Raw genomic sequence first — 25,081 nt, 5'->3', positions numbered from 1 at the left:
ACAGTGAGCTGCTGATCTCCTTCCAAACATAGCTCGAGCGCATTAAGAACAGGTCAGACTAGCATAAACAGATATTTTTTGTAAATTTTTTTTTTATTTTCCAGATTGAAAGAAATGAGTAGGATTTGTAATTGCAATTGGCTGGAAGTGCCATGGGGAGATGGAGATTTAGGTATTGTATGATACTTTGTAATTTTTTTTTTTTTTTTAATTTTGCCTGTTAATGCAGTGAATATATTTATTCTTTCACGTTAGTTTTTACACAGCAATGCAGGCTGCCCTTCCTGGTAAACCATACACTAGAGAACTTGGAACTAATGTGGCTTCTAAATATAGTTAGAGATACCTTGTATTCAGCATCTGTCAGAGGCGACATCGGTAGGGAATTATTGCATTAACAGTTTTGGAATAGACTATGTTTGCTAATACTGCTGTTACAGGCAACAATTAATGAAAAAATTGTCCTCGTTTATGTGCTTGTTAATGCTTTCCAAGTGAGAGACATAGCAAGTTTGTAGATTAGCAACAATCTAGACAATTTATTTTAAGACACCCTTGATGTTTAGTTATGGTACATATTTGTTTTGAATATATTCTTGTCCCTGTGGTATTTAATGATGAATCATGATGTTTACTGATAAATCGGTTGGAATGTGGAGGGGGTTTTCCAAACTTTGTTTGCATAAAATATTTCTGCAGCATTTTGCTTATAGATTTTATTTCTAGTAGAGAATGATACAAGCGTTTTGTATTTAATGGGTTTAGCAGAAACAGCTAGCTGCTGGATGCCTTTACATGAAGACAGGGAGATAAGGTGTGCCTAGGTGCAAAACAGAGCTCACGGTGGTATATGGCATCATATGATTCTCAAATGTCACTGGAGTAATGACATTAACAGACATCCTTCTGAGCAGTCTAACAGGGAAGGAGGTGAAGGAAAGAAAGGTGGGGAAAAAATGTTGCTTTGCACCTGCATCTTTGTCTTGTTTAGAGACACAGCTACAAAAATGTCCAAAGTGTGAATGTATTTAACAGGCACAAAAACTTTATGACACAATTTTATTAGATGTTTTTCTATGTAATAGTTGGGGTTTTTTCCCCTCTTAATTTAGGAGTAGGATAAACTGTCGAGAGAGAAGTTCTCATCTGTAGAGACAGGGGAACAAAATTTCAAAAGTAGCTACTAAATGCAGCTTTTAATTATTTTTGAAGAATCCTTTGCAGCTGCCAGCAGGAGAACTTAACCTATCTAACTCGTTTGAATTAAACGACTCACATGCTTGTTCAGACTACTACCGAAGAAGGAAAACATTGAGCAAAATTCTCATAGTAATTGCACACATCCAACCTGCAATAGGATAAATATACCTGAGCTTACTGGGAAGACAGAGAAAAAATTATGTTTTATCAAAATCAGGTCACTTTAAGATTTCTGAGCTCAGATTTTGTAGTATAATACCTCTCAAAATCCCAGTCGCTTTGTGTGTGGCTTTCTTTTAGCTGTAATTCTGATGAGCAATAAGAATTGTGAAGTATTACATTTAATAAACCTCAAGTATAAATTATAGGGAATGATGTGTGTGCACGTACATAAATGTGCACATACAGATGATCAGAGCTTAGTGCAAACAGTTCTGAAAGAGTTTTGGAAGCCGAGTTTTGCTTATGGTTCATCTCTTCCCACAGATGAAAGAGTACAAGTTGCTTCACAGATACTGCATACCCTGACATAATAGAAATCTCCATGCATTTTTAAGATCAGGTTTACAAATCTTTAATCTCCTGTATTTTTTAACTTCTGCGATCAGTTTTATGTAGTCTCATGATAATTTAAATACTCAGATGTGCTTTTGTTTTGCTGGGTTTGATCTCAATAGCATCCAGTAGTACTGAGTCGCATAGTGGAGTTAGATGTTCTGTGAGAAGATGCAGTCTTACATCTGAGTAAGTTTCATTCACTAATACCTCAAGGAAAATGGAGGGTTTACCTCAATTTCCGTATTGTGCACTATTTCATGTTTTTAACTATGGCCCAATTTCTCTTCAGGCTGAGCAGTCTTCATCTTTTTGGTCATTCTTTGTGTGATTGCAGGGTGCTGGTAATTGTAACTCAAAGTGTACTTTCAGAAACAGGCTAGTGGACGGAAAAGGGCTCCAATATGAAGCAGAAACGGTCTGTTTCTACTGAGTAGTTTCCTTCGAGCTTAGACTGATGGTTGCCAGTGACTGTGCAATAGCTTTCCCCTTCACAATTCCCCGCTTTGTCTCTCAGACGCGGGACCTGGCGCTGCAGGCAGTCCTAGTCCATTGCACCCCACAGTGTCAAACACGGGAGGTTCATCTGCCGTTGATACTGAGTCATCGTGCTCGGCTAATTCTCTTCGCATTTTTTCAGGGATTTTGGGGGCCTTGCCAGAACTCACGAGTGATTGTGTTAGCATTGTACAGTTCCACTGATATTCTTCTTACAGGAATAAATACCGGTAATTCATAATATCTTTTGACGCTAGTTCTTCCTTGCGCAGTCTCTCAAAACTTGATTTGCAAGAGTCATACAACGGGCATCGGCCGAGCCTGCAGCCCCGTCTGGCGAGAAGGGATCTGATCAAATCAAAAAGGGATCAAAGACTGTCCGTGGCCAGCCTTCCAGAGGGAAGGGCAGGCTCCTCCGCGAGAGCCACAGGGTGACGCTGGGGCCTGCCTGGGGGTTAGGGCAGGAGGGGAAGGCAGGGCAGTTGTTGGGTTTCTTCCCTCCCCTTTCTTTTTTTGGGGTGATAAATAAATGAAAGTAAATGCCAAACCTTTAGCCCTAAGAGCCTAGTAGAATGGGAAGTTAGATTTAATACCGTATTTCTATGACAGCTATCTTTTTTAGTGTAATTCTCACTGTATTTCTCTCCTTGCAGTTTGTAGTAGCTTATCATACATAAGGATTTCCATATTGATCTTCATATACATCAGCTTTTTAAGGACTTTTTCGGGCAGGTTTATGTCTGGTTTAAGTTCAAATATCATTTTCCTTAAGAAGAATATAAATTTCTATATGCCAACTGTAAAAATAAATGGGGTTTGTGTTTTGTTGGGGTTTTTTTAATGAACAATGCAAGAATAGAAGTGGGAAATATGGTAATTGATGAATTTATTAAATCAGATTACTGAAATCAATATATCGGTATTTTGTTCTCTGTATCACATAATAATTGATTAGAGATATTTACAGTTAATAATAAAACGGGTTTTATTTTCTAGAAACTGATCATTTGATATACAGTCTCTAAAGAGAAAAAAAATTGATTTCATGGGACAGTTGACTTCATTCTGTGTGTTGTATTTCTGATTCATTCTATGCATTCCAAAACCCTGCTAATTCTTATGGTTTACTCAATAAATGTTGTTATTATATAGGTTCTTGGGCAGATCGCTCACCTCTGCATGAGGCAGCCAGTCAAGGACGTCTTCTTTCTCTAAAGACTTTATTGTCACAGGTGAAGGCTGTATTCTTAAAATTGCTTTCATTTTTTACCTAATTTCATTTCTCAGCACAGATTATTAATGCAGATTTAGTATGTTTTGCTTTGCTTTTTTCAGAATTTTTCAGATCAATACACATTTAGGAATTTTTTATATGTTAAGATTTAAGTTTAAGTATTAACTTAATTTATTAAGTATTTCCTCTGTATGTTTTTAAAACTCCCCCCTGCCTAGTGTTTTTTTCCAAAGCTATATCTAAATATGTATCAGTCTTCCACTCTTGCATGGTGTAAGTTAATGAGTTAATGTAGTTCCACTGCTTTAAGCCGTCAGGTAAATAGAGCTAGTCAGGAAGATACTTGTTGAGGGAAGATTCCCTGGAGGATTCTGGGGTTTGCATATTGATTTAAAACAATAATAATTTGTTAATAACAGAGGGAGAGACTGTAAACTGCTAAATTTTAAAATTACAGTATTGTCATATTAGCTACTACAATACTGAAAAATTATGTTATAGAATACATTTGATGAAAGCCAGTAGATGCAATTATTCATTCTTAAGAATCAAGCAACATCTACTGCAGAAAATTTCAAGGGCATGGTGATTTTCTCAATCCAAGAAGTGCATTCCTTGCTAAAATTCATGGCTTTAGATATTTCAGACCTTAAGTCAGAGACACATAGAATCACAGGACAGTATAGACTCAGGACCTTGTTGAGTTTTAAAGAGCACCAAGAGTGGAGATGCACGAACCTCCCTCTTCCAGGGTTTCGTTGTCCCCACAGTGAATTTTTTTTTCCCTATAACTAATTGGAATTCACTATTTTCCAACTTATGTCTGTTACCTATTGTCTTATTGCTGTGCATCTCAACAGTCTGTTTCCATCTTCTTTTTACCCTCTATATCATATTGCTATTTCTGATTTTACGTAAAGAACGGACAACTTACTTCTATTCTGTTAGATACGTTGATAGATTATTCTTTTTATGCTCACTGAAGATTTATTTATTGCAAGCAGAGTTTTAAGCCTGTTCAGAGTATTGTAAACTATTAATTTGACCAGTAGCGTGAGGAAACAACTGTTAACAGCTTTTCTATGGCCTTTACATGTCATTCATGTCTTGTTTAGGGGTACAATGTAGACACACTAACAATTGACCAAGTAACTCCACTTCATGAAGCCTGCCTGGGAGATCACGTAGGATGTGCAAGAATCCTTCTTGAAGCAGGAGCAAATGTAAGGGCTGGGTTTCTTTGTTATATATGGAGTCCAGTGCTAGCCTTGGTTTAACTGAGGAGGATATGTTCCTTGATTTTTTTATTTTTATTTTTATTGGTATTTTTCTCTACTCACCCTATGGGTTGTGTTGATCTCCTTTAATTACAATAAGCTGCCATCTGAAAGCTATCAAAGGAAAAGTGATGGTCAGACACTGAGACAGAGTAATGAATCGGAGAGAATGTTAGCAGCGTGTCGCCAGCCTTCTCTGAATTTCATTACGTTATTTCTCTTCCAAAGGATGGAATGTGTTCCTCTACTGGTTTCCTCTTGCTTTGAGTGCTTGCAGGAGACTGTTCTTTTAATCTCCAGAATGTCTTTTTTAAACACTACACCTGTGTGCTCTTAAGATTCTTTGGTCTGACTACAAAAAAGCACCGGCTCTTTTCTGTATTCCTGACATAGCCTATCTGTTGTCCCAAAACAAAAACGTGACTTTACAGACCACTTTCACTACAATCTCTGCTGACATCAGAGTTCAAATGCGTAGCTGCCCAAATCTCTGATCTTTGTGATGGAAATATTTATTGTCCTTACAATTCAGTTTTGAGAATCATGTAGGAAATGTCTTTGTTATTACAGAAAAAGGAAAAATACATAGATGTTTCCAAAACCAATTTCTCTCCACTTCAGCTAGCAGGAGGATTCTAAAGATACAAACTGACAGATACTATAGACAAAACTATAAGAACGAATTTCATTTTCCTTATCTGAATTTTGTAAGTACTTTTAATTGAGTGGGTTTGGGGGTGCATGGAAAAGGCCGGAGTCCTGGAATGAGCCCTCTCTTAATCCCTGTGCTCCTTCCTTTAGTATTATTAGCCCTCACAAATTTGCCTGTTTTCTCTCCACATTCTTTCATCTTGGGAATATTCAGTTCACCAGTGAGGTGGTGAAGCTGGAATTAAAACAGCCAGCCTGTACCGTTAGCTTTGCCTCTGTTCTGTCAAGTATCGCTCCAACCTGGGGATTAAAACCACAGAAGAAAATGGCAAATAATTCTGACACGTAATACACAGTTTGCATCCTTGGCAGAGCTGCGGCGAGAAGGTCCCTGTTACCCCATTACTACACAGAGCGTAGATTTTCTGTATCAATGAAACAAGCTAAGCGCAATGATTTTTGAAAATTATATCCTGCTCAGTTGTTGGTGTGTGCTCTTTAGCGTTCCAGGTGTGTTTTGGTTTATCCAACATAGTTTAACAAGAATAACATAAAACTAGTTTTAACTGAGGGGTGTGGTGAGAGGAAGACAGTAGCACGGGGACTGATCAGTTAAGCTACATTATTCTAACCAGTAAATTTTTTTTTGTATTTTAATGGACTTTCTAACTATATCATGTTTTCAAAAATTACCTTTCTTTCAATTCTGTTCTTAAATAGATTTTATATATTTTAGGTGAATGCTACAACAATTGATGGAGTGACACCTTTATTTAACGCATGCTCGAGAGGCAGCGCGGCGTGCGCCGAGCTCCTGTTGGAGTATGGTGCCAAAGCTCAGTGGGAGTCCTGCCTTCCCTCACCAACTCATGAAGCAGCCAGCAGAGGTAAGAAAACTCCCTGTTGAACAAGCACGCAGCGGTTGACAAATGTCTCGATAATAGTATTAAGAACTGTGTCTGGTTTTGTCTGTAAGACAGCTTACTGAAGCCGAGCAAACCCTGCCATGCTTTGTACCGACAGGTCACAGTGAATGTCTGGAGGTACTGATATCCTGGGGCATAGACGTGGATCAAGACCTTCCTCATTTAGGAACACCCCTGTACGTAGCCTGTGTTTCACAGCAGATCCATTGTATTCGAAAGCTTCTTTACGCAGGTATGTCGTGATTTAAATAAAAATATTACTAGTTTGTAAAATAAGCATACCTTATTATTGAGCTGTGCTCAGTCAATGAAACTGGAACCCTTGCTTGCAGGGCTTCGGAGTTCATTCTGCGATGCGTGTTTTCTTATAATAACTTACTAGGTCTTTCATTTTTTTGTGGTGTAGCAAGCATGTGAGGGAAAAAGGAAGCAAAACCAGTAAGAATGGATGCTCAAAATGTTTAGCACCTCTTACAGCTTCATAGATGTTCATTTTTGGTAGGAAAAATAAAGGTAAAAAGTGAGCTTTGAGAAAGGAATTTTATATAGTAAACTCTGAGCTTTCAACAGAGCTTTTTTAGCAATGTAGTCAGTCCCACCCTTTTTCATTCTTCAGCATGTTCTGATTGATCTTTTTACAAGATGCAGAGGCTGAGTTGCAGAGAGAATAGGTAAGGTAAAAAGCATTTGCTCGTAAATTTCACATTATTTTAATTAATCAATGGGAAGGAGATGTTGGAGGCTCGCTCTGTTTCAGCACAAGTCCAGGGACACAACTGGAATAGCTGAAGCATCATTTGCTGTGTGTCAGGTAATGACATACAGGGCTTTTGTGTCCTGCAGCACAGCGAATGAAAATACATATATATGAATAATTACAGGCTTGCCATCACTGCACTGGAATTGTTTTTCCAGTTAATTGCAGGTTATTTAGAAGTTAAGCAAGCAGTTAAATTGTTTCTCATTAAGTCAGTCTCCTTGTACGATTAACTATCCTATGTCATGATTTTGATTTTTAAGAACCGCAGAAGTATAATTAGCATATTCTGGGATTCAAATAGTGCCATACATTACAAACAGTAACACAAGGTCATATTCTACATGTGTTGGTGCCCTGAAGTAGAAAAGGGTATGTAAATTGAGAATATAACTAACTGCTTATGGCAATCTGATTTTTTTCATATTTGATCAGTTTATGAGAATGTATTAGAAGCTGAAAAGCAAATAGACAATGAAATAGGCAAGGGAATGGTACTGTGTATTTTCAGATTGTTAATACTGAGACCAGTGAGTTATTCAGGCTGCAAATAGGATAGGCCTGTGATATTATTAAATTATTTTACTCAAATGATAATTAAAAAGGCAAGAATTGTTGATTCAGGGAGAAACGTTGGTACAGAAGCCAATTTTTGGTCTCACAAGCTCAGTAAATCTCTCTTATGAAGTCTTAGTTTTTCTTCTGCTAGAATAGTCCAGAAAACTGTTGGGGCAAACCCAGTTTTAGGGGGACTAACAGCTTGCTCGTGAGAAACGTTCTTCCATGCTAGCTAGTTTTATTTAACTCTTGGTTGGATGATTTTTTCTTGAATATGAATGCATTATTGCAGATTAATTTAGTCCATTTTAATTTAAAATAAATTAGCAATTCCTTATTAATACAGAAGTGTAATAATTAGAATTCTGTGGATTGGGAGATTTAATGCTTTGAGTTTTTCCTTACTAGCTTTCATGACTGTGTATCCCACCTTAATTAAAATTAAGTCCTTTATAGAAAAATCTTTGATAAAGCTTGGATGGGATGGGAGTCTATTTCAAACCCTTTGCCAGCTTCAACACATGAAAAACTACAAAGCATCTGGGTTAGATTCCTTCCTGAATTGGTGTACTTCCAAAAATATAAATAGTAAACTTCAGCTTATTCCTTTTAAAGACTTAAATAAGGAAAGTATATTTTTTTATGCAGTGCAAATTTTCTTAAACATGTACAGAATGTACTTTCTCATAATTAGGGCAACAATGATGCTCACATGACCTAACTGGATTTGTCTTTTCCTTCTTTTTGAAAGTATTTTCCTTTAAAATCCAGTTGTACTTTGGTAATAAAACCTAGGATAAGTGTATGGGCTCAAAAAAACCCTGTGATATGAGTAGCTATAGTGCAATGCAATAAAATCAATGAAGTGGCCAAATTCACTGTAGCATTCTGGGACAGTGGGGTTTTTTTGTTTGTTTTGTAACATCATCTTTACTTAATGACGATGTTAATTAATCTCTTCTTACGTCTCTCTGTGTGCATCTACCCACCAGGTGCCAATGTGCAGAAAGGAAAGCATTTGGAAACTCCACTCCATGCTGCTGCCCAGCATTCTAGTACAGAGATCGTAAACCTACTCCTTGAATTTGGGGCAGACATAAATGCCAAAAATACAGATTTTGAGAGGCCTGTTGATTTAGCTGCTCCAAGCAGTCTAGTGGAGAGACTGCTCCTCCTCCATGAAGGTGAGATGCAAATACATCTGTGTTTTTGCAACAATAACCTGTGTTCTTTAAAAAAAATCCCACAAGGAATCACCCCACCCCACCCAAAAAAAAAGCCTTAACAGCCCAAGCAACCCATTTTACACAAGCTAACTTTATGCTTTATGAAATTAACATATTAACATTCAGGTAAATTCCTTTTAACTATAAAAATACCCAGTAATACTTAGTCTCAGGCCAGAGGCTTTTGACCAAGCAGCACCACAATTTATACAAGCTGAAAAGGTAACATCACATCTTTACTGGGTGATTACACAATTAGACATTAAAGCTACATTTTTATTGGCTCTTACGCACCTTGTTAAAAAGAAATGGAGTTTTTAAATCGCAGTTTAAAATTTATTTAGTTTGGGCCAGCTGTCCCAATATTTTTTAAAACATATTTTTAAGTGCATATAAAGCACTTTATTTTGATTGTTGGCAAAAAGTGTAGCAAGTTTCACTTCCTAAGTTTTCTTTACTGAATTCTAAGTACTTGAGAAGTAGGAGTCAACACTTGAGTCCCTTCAGACTCTTAAAGCTTTGTTGTCTTAGAGAGAGAGAGAGAACATCCCAAAGGGAACTGGATTTGTTCAGACTGATCCATGTACAGCATAAAAATAAGCCACAAGACAAAGGTGGGAAGTAAGCAGAGAAACTGCTGCACTAACTGCGGGCATCTGTCTTTAGAGGTGAACTGACAAGTAGCACTGATTAATGTTTTTCTCCGGAAAACATCTCTGTAGTCTGAATGCTGTTAAAAAAAACCCTCTAAAACCAATTGTTTATCACAAAATACCAAGGCTAGTAGGATTTTTTAAATCCACAGCAAAGATGTACAAAATACAATTAAATTGGCAGGGGACACGTATGGTTTCACTGCCCAGAGAAACACAGCCATGTGTTCGTTCTGAGGGAGGCAGCGGGCGTAGAGGGACAAAGGCGGTATCATGAGCTAGTAAGACTACTAAACCTAGTCCAGGACCTTGGTGTAGTTTGCCTGCTTATTCTTGTTGCAGCGATGCATTGATAGTGCACCTCGTAGTGCCATAGCATGCATTTCACCTGCCCTGTGAATTTAAAAAAAAAAACAACAAACAACTGACATTTTTTAAGTCGTTGACATCAGATATTTTCTGGGAGCGGGTTTTTAATTGAAAAACACAAATTATTTGCTGTTCTGCTCTTGCTTTTTTGAGTATTACCCTGATTATTAATAAGGTTTCAGCAGCCCCAGCCTTTATCTTTGAGGGCAAAAAGGTAATGAAGGAAAAGGAAGGAAAGAAAAGGACAAATTTGCAAAATGTGAACTCCTCCCCGCCCCCCCCGCCCGAAATCCTATTGTTGTCCAAAAGTGTTATAAAAAAAGGGCTGGCTTTTATAGTTGCATGATTAAACTCCTTTCTTTTTTGTTTGCAGCCACACCATCTTCTCTTTGTCAGCTCTGCCGACTATGTATTCGAAATTACATAGGAAGAGCTAGACTGCATCTTGTCCCACAACTCCAGTTGCCGACAATACTGAAGAATTTCTTGCAGTATAGATAACAGAGTAATTAACCTTTAGAAACTTGAATAACAAGTACTTTTTCATCTTTCTGTTTATTGTACGTTTTATCTAAAGAACTGCTGGGCGGAAAAAAAGCCTTTTGCGTATTACTTAAAAAAAAATAATATAACTTTGACACTGGTGTTGGTATGTAATAGTAATTGGAAGCCATTCAGCAACTGGTACCAAGGTGCTAATAAGGCTGAATTGAATAAGTGTGCTGATACTCTGGGAAATGATTGTGTAGCTATAGCTTAACACTTACTAAATAGCTTTAGTGCTGTTAATTTTAATTGTATTTATACTTTTAAAATCTGTTTGACATACAGAGCGTTTCTTCATTATTATTCATTATTATTTGTTGTTTGTCCATTTAGAGTCATTATTTTATGTGTTTTTGAATTTCTGTTGTTCGTGTACCTAAAAATACTTGGTGATAGGTGCACTACATACATTGATAAAAGTGAAACAAATAGATGTCAGTTTTTCTTCCTTTCCTTTAGGTGGACAATTCATTAAAGGCAGTGAGAAACTTCCTTTGTTCTTCCTCACGGCCTGTGCTGGGAATTGGAATTACGCTGCTGTGAATTTGATCATAATTTTTTTCAGCCATGCACAGATTGTAGATTCTCTGTTTATTAGTACAATTAGTAACTTTAAAAAATCCAGAGGAATATTCATCAAAAGCCTTAATGCTGAGATACTTTTGATCTCCTCTAGTAAACCACAGTTATCTGGGCTCTTATCTTTTTGTACCAATTCTGTAATCACAGCTAATGGGCATATTAAATAACTATTTGCCTCAGAGAAAGGCATATATTATTGTATAGTATCTGTGAGGTTTCTGAAGGCATATCGTGGAGATGTGGATACTGAATCTTCAACCTCAAGTCCAGAAGGGAGATGCAAGGCTCTGGAAATACATCAGTTCCCTATAGCAGCACAGGTATCACTCTGTAAAGGACATCATTTGTCTCGCTGTCTAGTATATAAGCAATTGCCAAGCTCCAAAAATAGTGTTGCAGAATCCCAAAATGCTTTAGCAGGCATTTCTGTGATCAGGTTGAAATTTTATTGCTCAGCTCTCTAGCCAGAGAAGGAATGCTGACACCCCCAAGAGATGTTAGAAAACCCAAAGGATTTCTGCCTTGCTCATGACTTTGCATTGTGACGATTGCCAGTCATGTCAAAAAAGGTGATCTGACTCTTCACCAAGATACGGTGTTCCCTCTCTGTCTTTTCATTTGGTCTTCTTTTGAGAACGGATTACTTCCTCAGGAACTGATACTCAGTTCCTGCAAACCAAAGCATGAGACACCTGAATGTTTACCCCTTTCCCTCGATGATTCACCATCTTCCATTCCTTTTCAGTGACTCTTCAGTATTTACGTTCCTACTGGAAAGGTGTTAGCTGAGGAACTTACTAGAGAGGAAGCTTTCACAAAGAAGAATGCTTACTCAGTTGCTAAAGTATATCCGCCTAATAAAAATGCAGCTCTCTGACATTTGCCCTTGTTAAAAATAATTTTAATTTGCTTCTGTTCGCTGCAAAAACGGTAGTGAGGGCCTCTTCAGGAGCCCCTGTAAAGGACAGTCAGATGCAAGTAAGAGAACTACTTAGGAGTCCATAATGTACATACTCTGTAATGGAGCAAGCTGGGTGGTTTGGGATTTCATCCAGAAATAAAACTAGTAATTTGTGGGTTTATGTACCATACTGTGGTGCTGTGCTCTCCCCTCCCCTTTCTGCTTAAGCAATAGCCACTGGTGATGGTCGTGGTGGCTGCATCTAGCTTAAGTTGGAATTTGGGGAGACAGGTAACGCAGTAGTGAATGGCCATCAATCTTCTCAACGGCTGAAGGCTTGTTGAGCGTGTGCCGACTGAAATGCAGCTGGTGTGCAAATGTGACCATAAGTCAACTGTCTGACTCTATAAATAGCAACAGCCCAGGGCCGGTTGAGCTCTCCTGCACGGCAGCGGGCTGCACGCCAGGATCTCCCCTGGAGTAGGGACACCCCTCAAGGCTACTCCACGAGGCTGAGAGATCCCTTGCCACAACAGATTCTTGGTAAGTGATTAACAGCCCGCTAAACCTTGAAATCTCAGCGATGTGATACAAAGGATTGATTGCGCACATACAATGCTTTAGACGTAAACTGTTGACCAAGCCTGGGAGAAAGTCTGGATCCAGCCTCACCTGAACTCTCCTCTGAGAAGGAGTTTAGAAGGCGAGGGTCTCGCTTCTGAATGTCATGACTCGGTGGGGGGGTCTCCCTGATGGTTTTGTCTGACTCTGTGCTCTACGCAGTAAACAATCAAGTGTACCTTGCCATTGAATCTTGTTAAACCACTGTCGCATTTACTATCAAGCTTTGTTAAATCACTTTTATATCAATAAACATATTGCTACTTCCCTCCTACAAGTGAAGTGCATAACTCATTCTGTGACAAATATCGTTACTGTGTAGTACTTCAAGAAACAAGGAAGTGCCAGGCCAACGGTGGCACCATCGAACTTCTCTACGTAGAATGAGATCATTTCGACCCTCACCCTCGGGTGTGTGCAGCTCTTTTCAGGTTTGACTCGGGGAAAGTGTCATCTAAAAAAGGCGCTCTCATGTTCTATACAATGAAATTAGGTTTCGGCACGCATGGCTGTTCTGCAAAACACCTGTTGGAAGCAAAATTAGATGATGGTAGGAGTTTTTCTGAGAGTCACATCATTGCAAAGTCATCTCATTGCAAAAGGGTGTGTCCGTGCTCTCGTGGCATTTGCAATGTCTGTTCCCACCGTTCCCACTGATCCTTGCCGTCATCCAAGGAGCGAGCAAGACCATCTAGAGAGTTTACAGGTATTCAGCGCTACTGTAATTCCACAGAATGGTACACTAGCTGGGAGAGTAATCCCCAACGAGCCTGCAGTAATACTATGACTTCAATTGTGGCAACATGCAGCTCTCAACATAATCTTTAAGATTTTGCTACCAGTTAATTATATGAAAATAGAGCCCCTTTGGCGGGCTGAGCCAGGCTGGAGCGGGCATCGCTCCTGTTACCGTGTAACAGGAACAAACAAGGTAGGGCAGGGGTGTTGCTGCCCTGGCAGGACCCTGGGCTGAAACAGGCCTTTGCCACAGCAGACCATGCTAATGCCACATACCAAAACGAGGTAGTAATGACATACCTTAGTCTTTGGTGAAGATCTTTCCAAAAAACGATCCCTTGCTTAGGCGGAAATGGAAGGAAACGGGCTGGTTACAGCTCTCGTTACGTGGGGCCCTGCTGCAGTGGGGCTGTGGGGCTGTTGGCTTCTCCGTGGGACAGAAGCGTTAAACCGCGTATTGAAACGTGAGGGGCAGGATCTGGGTGAGTGAGGGGCAGGATCTGGGTGGGTGAGGGGCAGGATCTGGGTGAGTGAGGGGCAGGATCTGGGTGAGGGGCAGGATCTGAAGCAGACGTTGAGCCCTGTCAGAGCCCTGTCCGGGGCTGCCGCAGCGCCCCGAGCCGCCGAGGGCCCTTCCCCGGCTGCAGTGTCAGCGGTCACACGGCCGCTGCTCAGCAGATCGCGAGGCGTTGTCGGGGGGAGGGGGGACGACGACCAACAAACGAACCCCAGCCCAGCAGCGTGACACCCCAGTTCTGCCGGGACACCCAGCCGAGCGGTCCCTGCGGTACCCCCCCACCGGGCTGCGGACACCGTGCTCCGCCGCGCGCAGGGCCTCGGCCGCTCCCCCCGCCCCGGCTGAGCGGGAGCCGCGCCCCCTGGGGCCGCCCCGGCCGGGCTGGCGGCGGGGCCCTGCGGCGGGGCCCTGCGGCGGCCCGAGCGGCCGGCGGGCTGCGGGACCGCGCGGGGTCGGGACTGGCGGCAGGGGCGGGGCCGCGCGGGGGTGGGGCCGGCGGCGGGGGCGGGGCTGCGCGCGGGCGGGCCGCTGGGGCGGGGGCACCCCCTGCGCGGGGGCGAGGCGCGTGCAGCACCGGGCCGGCGGCTGGACGGGGCTTCGGGTCCGAGCCCTCCCTGGGCCGAGTGAGGGCCTTCTCGGGCAACCGGAACGCGCGGTGCGGCTAACGGAGCCGCGCGGGTGGCTCCCTCGCGCCCGTCCAGCCCCGAGTCTTGTTTTTTTTTCCTGTTGCACAAAGTCTCTGGCGGAGCAGAAGCGGCGTGGGAGCTGCGGGGGGCGGGGCGGGGCCGGGCGGCGGGGCGGGGCGGGGCGCGGCGGGGCGCGGCGGCGGGCACCCTAAGCTGTAGCTCAAGGGTCTCCCGTAGCTCGTCGCGCCGCGGTAGGAGGTGGCCTATGCGGGGGGGAAGGTGCGTTTCGCGGCGGTGTGGGCTGGGAGAAGCCGTGACCCCGCTGGCCCCTCGCTCGGGCTGGTCGGGACGTTTGTGTACGGGCTCCCCCGTTTTCCAGATGAAAGTGGAACGGCAGAAGCTAGAGAACTCGTAGTTCTTTAGTGATTTTTTTTTTTTTTTTGTCAATGATGTAATCAATTCCTTAACACTTTTTCTTTTTTCCTTCAGAATTGAAGAACTTCAGGGCGGGGAGGCTGGTTACTGACGCTGTTACGAGGCACCAGAGCAACAGCTCCAAAGGCTGCCGAGAGTAACAGCGTGAGGCCAACAGGAGCGATGATGGAGCCAGGTCTTAACAGAGATCGAGGGTTAATGCCATCGGCAATATGCACAGGAGAGGGACGAGGATCCATGTGAGTTAAGTGTTTTTGTTGTTAGTTTTTTTGGAGTTTTTGGTTTGGTTTGTGTTTTGGGGTTTTTTTTCTCCTTAAAAAGCAGAGCAGCAGGACCAGAGCTTGGGACAGTCACATTCCACCGCAGCTACAGTGCTACGTGTCAGAGTGACATGCGAAGGCAGCGAGCAGCGATGAGTTGGTCACACATACATACTTCTGAAGTTTTTCCAGTGTGTCACAGTGTTTGTTGACTGCTCTCTGGCTACGTCCAATAGTCCTTGGGTGGTACATCACTGTTACGCTGCTGGAGTAAAACTTAAATTTAATAAATAGCACTTCCACCATTAACATGTGATTGATAAATGCTCCCCTCGGCCACTCCTTATTGCTGAAAGAAGCTGCTGAGTTCCTTAGCTCTTCTTGGCTGAGTCATTACACCTACAGCAGAGAGACTATAACTTGTCACCAATATTCTTTAAAGAAGTAAATGGCTTTGGGTTCAAGGGGATAGCAGCGAGTGTGGTAGAGTGTCCTTGTAGTCAAATTACTGAGACACGAGATGATGAGGCAGATGGAACACTGGCTGGACCGTCACATTCAAAGGGCTGTGATCACAGGGCTGTAGATGATGCCCAGCTGATGGCTATTACAAGCAGTGTCTCCTAGGGATCACCTCTTGGGCCACTATCACTTAATGTCTTTATTAATGACCTGGAACAATGGAATGGAGGGCACACAGAGCAAATAGGGGAGTGACTGACCTGCTGAAGGTCCCTCCGGGTTCAGAGGGACTTCAGCAGGCTGGAGAAATGGGCTGACAGGACATAACAGTCAGCAAAGACAGAGTGCACTACTGGGGATGGAGTATCCAACCCATGCGCTGCTACAGGCAGCGGCCAGTTGGTTAGAACAGAGTGCTGCGGAAACGGACGCAGGAGCGCTTGGTGGAGAACGAGGTGGATGGTGCCCTTGCAGCAGTGGGGGTCAGCAGCACCTTGGGCTGTGTCACTGAGGGTGTGATATGGTGGCACTTTTGGAAGCAATTCTGATCTTCTTTATGGCCCCCCTGTGAGACTGCACCTGGAGTACTGCACTCAGTGCAGCCCAGTACAAATCATCCATTAACATACTGGTGCGAGTCCAAGAAAGGCCACCAAGGCAGGTGGTGGGCTGATGTACAGGGAGTGGCTGAGAGGACTGGGTTGGTTCAGCCTTAAGATGAACAGGGGAAGTCATGATGCAGTAGCTAATTTTTTCCTCCTTCTGCTAATTAGGTTAATTTAACTTATGTGGATAATAAGTGTAATGCATTGGATCCATGGTATTATCAGATGGTCTTCAAGAGTTAAAAGGACATTTTTAAATTAGTCTGAATTCATAATTCTGTTCATTTTAATGTTGTTTATTACTGCTTTCTTCTGTAAGGCAAACTATATGACCTTTTTCAGAAAAATCATACTCCTGTAGCGATCCAGTCTTGCAACTGTTTGTACATGTATCGGTCTTACTGCAACCAGTTCAGGTATTTTGAGGTCTAAAGAGGTCATTAGCCTGTCTAGTTTGACATCCTCTGTCTTGTAGGCCACAGCATTTCACTTGAATTTTCTTACATTCAACTTCCTAAGTGTGTCTTTTTTTTTTTTTTTTTTTTTTTTGGAAGACACTGTCTCAGTAAAAAGACATCATGGCCCTATCAATGATGCTTCCCAAATGAGATCAAGTTCTCCTGTTTGTTTTGTTTTGGAGCCCTTTTCTGCACCACTGTGAGCTCTCAGTGTCCTTCTCAAAATGCTGGTACCAACATGGAACCCCACATTCCCATACGAGTCCATTCTGTGCCCCAAGCCAAGGTAAAAAATCTCTCCTACTTTTTAATGCACCATGTGTCGCATGTACGGGGGCAGTACTTCCAGCTTCTTGATGCCAGTGGTAGTTGCAGGAGTAAATGAAGCATATGCAATCAGAATTTAAACATTAAACTTCAGGTCAGTTGGTCTTTTAGCTGCATCTTTAAAATTTCTGAAAAGAATATAGCGATCGACAGACATTAAATGAAAATTTTGTTCAGGATCATCAGAAGGATGTGTGTGATCACAGTCTGTCAGAGGTGGTGTTTTTTGGGGTTTTTTTTGTTTCATTTTCTTTAATATCGGACCTGCTTTGCCAAGCAAGATGTTTAACTAGAATGACTTAATGATTTTACTCTTCAAATAGTTAAAATTGTTCAAATCACCATATGTAGTTCCAAGACATATTGTGTAATCTCTCAACATTCAATTTCATGCTTATTTATGATGATCTCGTCAATGCTGAAAGCATCTCATTTTAGTTGTTTTCAACAGATGCAAACCATTTGATTTAAAAGAAGATTTCCAGTACAACCTTTTGTTGTTTAATGTTTCCCCTTCTCTGTAGTGGGTTCGTTTCTTTTTTTGGTGTGTAATATTCATTTTATATAGCTGCCAAAGATCACCTGGGTGTCAGTCAGGTGGGGGGAAGGGTAGTAACTGCCAATAAACTAGAAAACTGAAAAACTTACTGATCAGATGCTTAACAAACTGCTGAAATGAACAACTTGTGATTTTTGCTTTACAGGGTGGTTTACCATTAGCCCAAGTTTGGGACAACATGCAGTTCACCATCTTTGTTGACCACATCCTCTGAGAATATAGCTCGTATCCCAAAGGAAAAACTGCTTGTCAATCATGTAAGTTTGTTTCTCACATCATGTAAGTCTTCATTTTATTCTTTTCAGATTGCAATGTTACATGGTTTTGGTTTACTTTGGTTATAAAGGCAACAAAGAGATTTTGAGTTTAGAATTTGAAGACATGAGATACAATTTCTTAGAAAACAGGAGATTTGGAGGGGGTTGCCAGTATTTTTTCTTTTTAATATAAAATTGCTTTGAGCTTTTTCCTGGCATGACATCTGTAGAAATTACTCCAGTATTCAAAATTGCTTCTGTTATGTTCCTCAGAGCTTTGATTTATTCTGCGCACTTTCACTATACTGAAATAGGTGTTCCTTCCTCCATTTATGTAACGGAGATCTTTATCCTGTTGATGAATGTGTGATTGGGCAGGTGTTCTTGTCCTTACTTAATCAATAATTCGCACAGCATTGACAGGTGTCTTTACTGTGTAGGGAACTGTAGGATACGGTGCCAAAGAAGTGGGATATTCATAGTCAGCTCTAGAGCAAGTCCGAGTCCTGTTCACAGGCGTGCTGCTGAATAGCTGCCAGTGTGTTTGGCTGGTTTGGACGTTGCTAGCAATACTCCCAAACTGATCGGTCAGATCAATTTTCAGGTTCTTTGTACATATTTTTCCCTTTTCCCACCACCACCAGTCTACGTTGGTTCAAATACTCGTACCCTCAGAAGACAGTAATGCTTTGGCATTATGTATGTGTAGGGCTAAAAATGCTGCTTTCATAAGGAAAGATGAAGCCTTCTTTCACTGTTGAATGATAAACTTGTACATTAAATTTAAACTAAAAGGTGATTAAAATAGCATTGTCACTTTTAAATTATGGAGTTTGAATACCTCGAATCTTCAAAAGCTGCTGTTTCTTTTAACATAATCTTTCAGTATTTCTCCCGCCACATGCATCTAGAGATCTCAGAAACAAGTGGCAAAACAGGTCTTCATTTTAAAGAGGCCAGGTGAAACAAGCTGACAAATCCCGCTGGGATGGATGCATGGATAGTTGGTACCTCCCAGGAGGCCCCTGGAAGGATTACCCAGAGAGTGGGACTTCAAAACACAAACCCCATTCTGATTGCAGTAGTGTTGACTGCATGACCAACAAAAAGAATTTCAAATTTACTGTCTGTTAGGGAACAATTTACTTTTAAGCAAATAAATTGAAAACCTCTTTGAAATAATAATAAAAGCTGTATTTTAGAATATGGTTATTTCTTAACTTCTGCAATACTGCAATTTACTTGTTTTTGTAACATAGCCTTGTTTCCTTTTCAGCTCAGTTTCTTCCTAGAGCTGATTTAGTGTTTTATCAGTGGATTTTTCTGACATAGATGTTACTGATACACATTAGAAGCCACAATGTATAATTGTTGCATGTGAAATTTTCACTAATTCTGAAAGCGTACTTCATATCTTGACCTACTGTGCAAATGGATGCTGGTCTTCACAACTGTTTTTTGAAATCTATTTCCCATCCTCTGGTTTTAGTGATTTTTATCTACAGGAAAGGTGATCCTAGATTTCATTTGCTTCCTACATAAATATGAAAGATTAAAAAAAAAAATAAAATCCACTAATGCCTATTGTGAAAAAGGTATCTAGACTCAGTAGTTTAGTTTTCTATGTAATGAATGGAGTTTCTTGCGTTAGTGTAATCTTAAATTTTTGTAATTTTTTATTTAAATTATTTTACCCAATGAAGAAATTCAACAACATGGATTTCAAGTGTCATATCTCATTTTAAAGGCAGTCTTTGCAATAAGAAGAATTTATAGCATGACTGATTTTTTTTGGTATTGTTTTGGAACCCACCTGGGAAAGTCACACATGTGACTGCAGTCTGTAAAGCTTATAAACGTGTCAGTAATGTTGGTCAGATTCTTTCAATAGAACAATTAATTTAATTTTGTAGGGATAAAGTGATGTTAAACTTAACTGAGATGTAATAGTAACTGAAAAGCACTAGCTGTATAGCTTGATAGATTTCTTCACTCAGATAGAAATATGACTTTTACAGAAGAGTCAAACAATCATTTGAAGAGGAAGGATTCTTTAATATTACGGGGAAATATTTGCATTTGACTAGCTGTGCCAGACAATGAAGTCACACATTAGCAAACAATCTCAAATTATTTTTGAAAGTGATGAATCTATAGTTTGACAGTTGCAACCACAGTTGTAGCAGCAGACACAATTACAACCTTTTCTGCATGTTCCCTGCACTCACCACATAGGGTACAACCACCTTTAAGAAAATGCAACCTCATTTTATTCACAATTACTGTTACCTGATGGATTCTAGATATAGAAGTGCCCTTTTTGATTTGATTTTCATATTTTAGCAACAAAAGAGTTCTTAACCCTCACTGTCCAATTTAAGGAGGGAGGAGATTTGTCTAAGATCCCATGTTAAGGCACAATTTAAGCGCAATCGATGCAGTTAGACTACATATCGGAAGATATTTAAACTATGAAGTATCAGTAAAAATCCTTAGGTCACAGCAAAAGATTTGAAATATAGTAGAGTGGCAGTTGAGTCAATCCTTCAGATCCCAATCCTCAGTCGTAGGGCTGCATGTTCAGCTCTTACCTTTGCTCTCCAGCTCTGTATTAACAACTTCTACACGCAAGGTTTTTCAATTTATGTGCTAGAAGATAGCTAGCCTTTTATTTGACAGAAGCAACACATCAGATACTGACTGCTGGAAGATTCTTTTAAAAACTATGAATTTTTATTTCTAAAATCCAACTCTCATTCCCCAAGCTCCACAAGGTTAAACAAAGGAAAACATTTTCTAAACAACACCTGCAAAAAGGAAAACATTCTGTTCCAGCATCCAAGTATGTACAAAAATGTTTTTGTACATACAATGTATTCTTACGCTAGAAACCCTGTAATAATACTCCAGAACACTGACAGAATGAATTTAAAGAGGGGCATTAAAATTAAAAAAAAAAAAAAAAAAAAAAAAAAAAGCCTGAGGGTGGGGAAGTATTTTTTATTTTAATCTCCATCCCACCTTTCCAGCAAAGTGGCATTGTTATTTCTAGTTAAACGAGGGCATTGCTTACCTATATATTGACAATTTTATTCAGTAGGGTCTACTAAAAGATACCTTGTATTATTTCCAGTTGTACAAGTTTCTCTAGAAATAGTTCTGCCAATTTTTAATCGGAACTTCTTTACATTTTATGTAACTATCAGGATTTAAATATTTATGTTAAAGCAGCAGCAAAAAACTGTAACAGATAAAGTAGATTTCTGATTGTATGCCATTAATTAAGCTAATAAAGAATACTATAACCAAGGCATCTTTTCTACAGGTGATTAATTTAAGAATTATTAATAAGAATAATTAATTAGAGTTGCGTTATGATTAAATTCCATACTATACATAGCTTTAAAATTTAAATACTCTTGGTATTCTATTACCATATTTTTCTTTCCATTTGAGCATAGCTTTAGCGAATAAAAATATATGCAGAAGTATTTACTTCTGGTCTGTCATACTATATGTATATTTATAACTAATACAAAATATAAAAAGAAAACAAATATTTTAAATGTACATAACATATTTAAATAATTGTAATACATCTGCTGTTTGTTCCTTACAAATCCTTTGTGTTTTTTTAAAAAAAGTTTTATAAATACATTTTAATTTCCATGAAAGTGTAAGGGGGACAGCTGCCAAAGATTAATTTATTAGAAAATAGACTTTTATACTAGATATTCAAACCTATCTAAACAAAACATTAGTAAACATCTTTGTACTGCTGTTAAAGCACAATAATCAATGTATGAAACAAAAAACCTAAGCACTTTTTAGATTTTACTTTTGCTGTAGAATCCTGTACGTAAATTTTAGTGAAAATTAAAAAGGGGGCCACAAATGTGTGAAACCGCCACAGGATTTCATTCATTCTAAAACCAGGTTGCAGTGGCTATCAATAAAGTAATTCTATTATTATGCATTTGAAAGCATGTTGATGGATTTCACAGTTTGTTATCAATATCTTGACAACGTGCAGATAGTTGCTTACTTCCTTTACAAAGCATCTGTTTACACAGAGTTGACTGAAGTATGTCTGTATTGTCTGACAACACTACTCTTATTTAAAGAGAAAAAAAAAAAAAAGACATGGCTGTCTATGAAGTTAGGACTTTTTTCTTTGGATTCTCAAATAACTTCTTCTTTGGATTCTCAACAAGCATTTGTATAGAAATCCTTTTCTTGTTCTCATTTTACAGTTTTTGAAGTCCAAGTGATTGCCCTTCAGGAGGAATCAACTGCCATCTTTCTGTCCTTTGACAATCAAGGTTAAATCGGTATTAACCCCCAGAGTGTTATTTTAAGCACTACAAAGTACAGAGGAAAATACCTCATCAAAATGGGTTAAGTCGTATTCCTGTTCCTAGTGGTGAAAAAGGATTCACTTTCGCCCACATCAAAGCATCATTCAGTGAAATAGCAGATTTTCCGTCTTCAAGGAAGAACACTGGACCCTGTACAGCAAAAAAGTTTGGGGAGGGAAAGAAAAAGAAGTACACGTAACGTGTAAAGCTACTGCAACGGGACGCACATTTTGTTCTGAGAAGAACGTGAAAACCTGACAACTATCATCTGTGTTTGTGCAAGACTTGTACCCCACCGACTTCAAGCTTTGATAACAGTTATACATTATAAATTAGTTGAACTTGCCGTGTTCCAAGATCTGGAGACCCAACATTTAGTAACCCTTAAATTTTTAGTTTCATTTTTAGTAATGGTGGTGTTTTGTGTATGTTTGTCAATTAGTCTAGAATTAAATTTAACCTGAATTAGAAACTGAGGTAACAAGGGGTTTTTCCTTCAGAATACCATACATATTTCATTGTGTCTGACATTACCTGTGCTGATTTGTGTGCTTCCCCATATGCAAAACCCCCCAATATAATGCCTCCAATGAATTGTTTGAAAACATGGAGTCTGCATGCAGCCTGCAGAATAATTTCACATGTTCACTGTAAAAAGGACAAAATACTAATTTATCTGATGGAAGAGGAGCTATTTGCTAATTACTTCCACTTGACAAAATGTGGTCTCAAAGCTGCAGTTCAGATAAGGAGTGCTTTCTTGAAGAGTTAAGCTCTCCAGACTTGCTACTTAAAGCTTACAAACCACAATTTGTAAACTGCAGTTCAGCTACTCTACCTTAGTTAATAAATACTAAGTGATTAGTAAGCTGATCTGCATGCCTAAGGCAATGACTCCTAATGTTCACTAATCCAGAAATATGTAGATGACACGGATAGCGTAGATGACGAGCCGGTGACACCATGTTTGCTATTCTTGTTGGATGGATCGTAACAAAGGTGGCTGTACGTGGCTGTTTGCAGATGTTGAGAGTAAAGCCATAGCCGGGGACCACTGGTCTAACGTGGAAGTGTTGGCAGCAAGTTTTTTTAGACTTGATGGTGTGCAGTTGTGAATTTTGTTCATCTCTGAAGTCCCACTAGCATTTTCCAATCTCCAGTTTCCGAGACAAAACTCTCCCTGTTAATCCCTGAACAAGCCCGTTACTTTTCGGGCTGGGATGTTGCACTGGACAGAAGAAACAGTCAGCCTCCTACAAGGGAGCAAATTCACACTGAGGCACTGCCTGGAGACAGGAGCCCGAGAGTAGTGTTTCCAGGCTCTGTGACTCTTCCCTTTATGGAAATAACAACATATACCAAGAAGTATGGTATATACTTATATATGGCGTATATTAGGACTAGTATGTTTTGATCATAAATTCTATGCAAGTAATGATCGCATATAGTAAGGAATCACTATATTTGATCTTCTAATATCTGACTTTGATTAATCATGATTTACAAGTTTTATAGTATACATTTCCCTAATGATGAATACTAACAGAATAATGTTACTATGTGGTTGAAGATAACTAATTTCCTGGGTTTTATTCAAGCTGTGGTGAGGTAGTAGATAAGAAGCTACATGCACTTTAGACAGAATATTTGGCAAAGGAAATCTGTCTTTCCCATGGAAATTAAAAAGTTTTGGATTGGGAAGCTGGGCAATTATTTGATTGGACAATTCTTCATATGGCCTTTCTTGTATAACAGATGTCAGCGCTTGGCCTCTTTCACTTCTGCTACTATGAGAACAGGGAAAACATTTTTCCTCCCCAGTGATATGCCAACCTCACAACTGGTCAATACCATCACTGAGAAAGAACACGTCAGCGCTCTGAAACCGTACCTGTATCCTCAGCCCTGTCAAACAAGAAATGTGAACATCTGAATGACTAGGCAGATTTGATCCCGTGACATAGTCGGGCCCAACCATTCCTTTCAGAGGCTCCTCCTGTATTCGTGACACGAGCACTGAATACACCGTCCTCTGCCATTCAGACGGCGGGGTACACTGCAATTCACCGGTAGGCCTGTGAGCAAAAGACACCTGTTTCTCAACGATACCTCTTAATTTGTGTTAAAAATGAAGACACAAAGTACTCATTTTTTTACATTCCTATTCAGATTTTACAAAGGAAATACTGTACTTGCAACTAAACAGTGAAATACCAATAGTCTCATTGATGGTAATTTTATATTTTTCCACCTACTTGTTTAATTGAGTACAAGCTCTCCATGCATCTAGTTCCTCAGAAAGCTGTTCAATTTTCAAAGGTACAGATACTTCCCGTCTTTTTAAAAGCTGACTGAAAAGGAATGCAAGTAATTGAAGTCCAAATCATTTCTAATAGTGATTATTTTCTTAGAAGTAAAACAAGACAGACAGTAGTAATATAAAACTAATTTTTAATTGGATATGGAAATAACTTTATGGAAATATATTGATCCTTCACAATAATCATTATATTAAACCTTAGAAATATTAAATTACCACACATAAAAGTATACATTTTTATTTAAGTTTGGGTTTAGTTATCCCTATTTACACCTTCTTATTAAAACTGTCTTCAACTAGCTCTATTTTTTTCTCTTTGAGGCCATTCTATATTTTAGGAATATATGCATTCTTATTTCTTAATAATGACAACTTTACTAAAAATAAGGACCCATTTTGCCTATATACAGTAGATACGATAAAAACACAGAGTAACATGGTTCAACACATGCTCTGGGACAGCCTTGTTTCACCTGATTACTTGTGGAAAACAGTTTCAAAAATTTTGCCATGGATGCATTTTTTATTTATCAAAATATAATACAAGGGTCAGTTATTACCTGACCTAATTCAGCAAACTTCCATTTGTGTTGGGATGCCTTAAA

General features: G+C 39.7%; 2 protein-coding genes across 3 annotated transcripts in view; one reads left to right on the top strand and one right to left on the bottom strand.

The window, feature by feature from the left end:
• Positions 1–22,767, top strand: part of ASB5 (ankyrin repeat and SOCS box containing 5) — a 53,100-nt gene extending 30,333 nt beyond the window's left edge. Inside the window, exons 4-13 of the mRNA XM_080405343.1 lie at positions 3,406–3,485; positions 4,603–4,710; positions 6,152–6,302; positions 6,439–6,573; positions 8,649–8,840; positions 10,278–13,756; positions 14,925–15,109; positions 16,752–16,941; positions 17,687–17,820; positions 22,052–22,767. Of these exons, the coding sequence (XP_080261469.1) occupies positions 3,406–3,485; positions 4,603–4,710; positions 6,152–6,302; positions 6,439–6,573; positions 8,649–8,840; positions 10,278–10,405 (794 nt within the window). The 3' untranslated portion in view covers positions 10,406–13,756; positions 14,925–15,109; positions 16,752–16,941; positions 17,687–17,820; positions 22,052–22,767. The remainder of the gene's footprint in view (positions 1–3,405; positions 3,486–4,602; positions 4,711–6,151; positions 6,303–6,438; positions 6,574–8,648; positions 8,841–10,277; positions 13,757–14,924; positions 15,110–16,751; positions 16,942–17,686; positions 17,821–22,051) is intronic.
• The window catches only part of WDR17 (WD repeat domain 17), a 65,683-nt gene continuing 62,781 nt past the window's right edge, over positions 22,180–25,081 (bottom strand). For both annotated transcript variants that reach the window (XM_080404781.1, XM_080404782.1), the window contains exons 28-30: positions 24,412–24,507; positions 24,048–24,231; positions 22,180–22,306 (exon numbers count right to left, since the gene is read on the bottom strand). In XM_080404781.1, the coding sequence (XP_080260907.1) occupies positions 22,187–22,306; positions 24,048–24,231; positions 24,412–24,507 (400 nt within the window). In that variant the 3' untranslated portion in view covers positions 22,180–22,186. The remainder of the gene's footprint in view (positions 22,307–24,047; positions 24,232–24,411; positions 24,508–25,081) is intronic.

This window comes from Falco punctatus (assembly GCF_963210335.1).
Source record: "Falco punctatus genome assembly, chromosome: 1".
NCBI lineage: Eukaryota > Metazoa > Chordata > Aves > Falconiformes > Falconidae > Falco > Falco punctatus.
The sequence above is the reverse complement of the archived record's forward strand: the minus strand, read 5'-3'. Positions and strand labels throughout refer to the sequence as shown.